This window comes from Trachymyrmex cornetzi, unplaced genomic scaffold (genome assembly GCF_001594075.2).
Source record: "Trachymyrmex cornetzi isolate Tcor2-1 unplaced genomic scaffold, Tcor1.1 scaffold166, whole genome shotgun sequence".
Lineage (NCBI taxonomy): Eukaryota > Metazoa > Arthropoda > Insecta > Hymenoptera > Formicidae > Trachymyrmex > Trachymyrmex cornetzi.
The window spans coordinates 873,683-876,430 of NW_017296266.1; the positions used below are offsets into that span (position 1 = coordinate 873,683).

The following is a 2,748-nucleotide window of genomic DNA, read 5'->3' on the forward strand; positions in this document are numbered from 1 at the left end:
CATCTTAATTTTGTATCTTATTTACCTTATTTGATTGCTGTTCTAAGTATTGTTTTCTTTTTTCTATAAAAGTACATCTTGCACCAATAGTACGTATTAATTCCATTAATATTTCCTCTGAAATATTTAACAATAATGATGGGCTTATTTCTTGTTCTATAAAAATAAAATCAATTATTGTTATACTATATCTTACTTTTATGACCGTTTTGTTTGTGCTGGATTTACTTCCGCAATGAAAAAAGCACGTTCGGACGTTGTGACCATTTTTTATTCTAATTTTCTACATGAACGCTTGAGGCGCCTTAGTTGACAAAAAACAAATATAGAGTTCAACGCAGACAATTTAAACCGATTTCTTGAACAGAATTATGAGACAAATAAATCAAACATAAAGCCCCCGGCGTTGGGAGATTGTATTCTTAATCTTAAATCGCAATATACACTTCTATTAATATTTAATGGACGAACGAAATAAGTTCTAAAAAAAAAGGAATAACACATTACTGCTACGATAAACTAATTGACTATCAAACAATGTAAAGAAAAATTAATAATCTGAACTGATAATCTAAAGTACTCCATCGTAGAGTCATAATTGATTTTCGCAGCCTATATGTGAACGTCTGCTTCATCCTGTAGCAAAGGGCAGAGTTTGTTGAAGGCTCTACGAACGGTTCCAGTGGATGTCTTAATGGAAGCAACCTTGGGAATGCCGTCGGATCCAGGGTGGACTTCCATAATGCGACCAAGTCTCCATTTGGCAGGTGGCAAATGGTCTTCCTTCAACAATACCAATGTGTTGACTGCCAAAGCCGGAAAGGGCGTCTTCCATTTGGTTTTCTGCTGCAGTTCGGAGATATATTCTTTGCTCCAGCGTTTCCACCAATTTTGTTGCAATTGTTGGATTCTTTGCCAGTTAGATAGCCTTGATTGCTTTAAGTGGCTCAAATCTGGATCGGCTACTGAATTGAAAGTACGCCCAATCAGGAAATGAGCCGGAGTGAGAGGAGAGAGGTCGTGCGGATCTGAGGATAAGGGTGTCAATGGTCGGGAATTTAATAACGCTTCGACTTGGGTTAAAAACGTACAAAGTTCCTCATATGTTAGCAACGTGCTCCCAGCTACTCTCTAAGTGATATTTAGTTGCCTTTACTCCTGCCTCCCACAAACCACCGAAATGAGGCGAATAAGAAGGAATGAAGTGCCATGAGATTCCTAAGTCCGCTATCGTTTCACCTAGCTCCTTACATTCTTTCGCGAAAAACTTTCCTAGCTCTATCAATTCGTTATTGCCTCCAACAAAGCTTGTTCCGTTGTCGGAGTATATCTGTGATGGTTTTCTTCGACGGGACACGAAACGCCTTAAGGTTGCGATAAATGCGTCTTTGGTTAAGTCAGATACAAGTTCCAAGTGCAATGCTTTCGTCGAAAGATATACGAACACGTATATATAGCATTTGTTTGTCTTATACCCTCTCCCTTTACGATCCTTTACAGCAAAGGGCCCGGCATAGTCTACTCCGGTGGCGGAAAATGGGAAAGCCTGGGAGACCCGTGCTCGCGGTAGATTACCCATCAGCGCTTTTACTGGTCTTGGATTAACTCTACTGCATGTGGTACAAGCGCGTACTACCTTTCTAGCTAAGTTCCGCCCTCTTAGTGGCCAGAACTGTTCCCATATTGACGCCAGCAATAGAGAAGGGCCCGCGTGTAACAATCGTTTATGCATGCACTCGAAAAGACGCTTGGTAAATATTTGAGCTGAGTCTAAGATAATCGGATGCTTTTTATCCTTCTCGAATAATGAGTTTCTTAACCTACCTCCCACTCGCAGAATCTTATTTTCGTCTACGAATGGTGTTAAGGAAGCTAATCTTCCCTTTGTAATTGGGACACCGGCCCTAAGTGAGTCTATTTCTTCTTCAAAGGCATTAAGCTGAGACATTTTGGCTAGTCCTATTAGAGAATTTTCGTACTCCTCAGCGCTTATACCCCCTGCTTGCTTCTCTTTTGTTTTTAAGCACTGTATAAATCTACGACAATAAGCGAAAATTTTTATGATTTTAGGCAACTTTGAATGCCGTTTGAACAATTCGTCTATCATTGTACTTTTTGATGTTTTTACGAAAAATATGGAATTCCCCGTATTTGTGGTGGGCTCTACGTTTGGCATTTTTGGCCAATACTCGGGGTTTCTTCGCAAAATTCAAGTCCGTTCCACCAGATGTTAGCGCCCTGTAGCTCATTTGGATTCGCTCCGCGTGATGTCCAATCGGCAGGGTTACTTTCCGTGGGCACATGCCTCCACGCCCCTATCTCGGTTAACTCTTGAATGCGCGCTACTCTGTTGGATTCGAAAACCGAGAGAAGATTTGGTTGAGTACGTATCCAGCCTAATACTATCGTAGAATCGCACCAGAATGATGCGAATGATGCAACATTTATCCTTGTTTAATATTCAGTGAATAACGAGGATAAATGATGCATCATGAGCATCATGCGTGAAACGGAACGTAGCCAAGGACAGAACGATATTTGTGTAGACTTGTGTTATTAAATGGAAAGCGCCTCTAAATGTCCTAACTCACTTCGCATGGAAAGTCATGAGCCCCTTGACAGGGGGGAGAGGTGGTGTAAAACTCGCTTCGCGTGGAGATCAAAACAAAGATATACACTGATATACACCAATATCCTGTAAACCAAGGTTAACGCGAAGTAACGAGTTCTATCCCACCTTGCCTAGGA

The 2,748-nt window shown here is 41.0% G+C and overlaps 1 protein-coding gene across 1 annotated transcript; it reads right to left on the minus strand.

The window, feature by feature from the left end:
• Window positions 1–612: 612 nt before the first annotated feature.
• LOC108759039 (uncharacterized) lies at window positions 613–2,303 on the minus strand. The gene is made up of 3 exons (XM_018504294.1): window positions 2,113–2,303; window positions 1,129–2,036; window positions 613–1,073 (listed from the first exon to the last, which is right to left on the minus strand). The coding sequence occupies exons 1-3, from the start codon at window positions 2,301–2,303 to the stop codon at window positions 613–615; spliced, it is 1,560 nt and encodes a 519-aa protein (XP_018359796.1).
• Between the last annotated feature and the right edge of the window lie 445 nt (window positions 2,304–2,748).

Excerpts from the sequence above, each read along its gene's own strand:
- LOC108759039 (XM_018504294.1), bottom strand. The coding sequence starts at position 2,303 with ATGTGCCCACGGAAAGTAACCCTGCCGATTGGACATCACGCGGAGCGA. Across the intron at positions 2,037-2,112 it reads TTTCGTAAAAACATCAAAAA|ATTTATACAGTGCTTAAAAA; the intron begins GTACAATGATAG and ends TTATTGTCGTAG. Across the intron at positions 1,074-1,128 it reads AACTAAATATCACTTAGAGA|TCGAAGCGTTATTAAATTCC; the intron begins GTAGCTGGGAGC and ends TTTTAACCCAAG.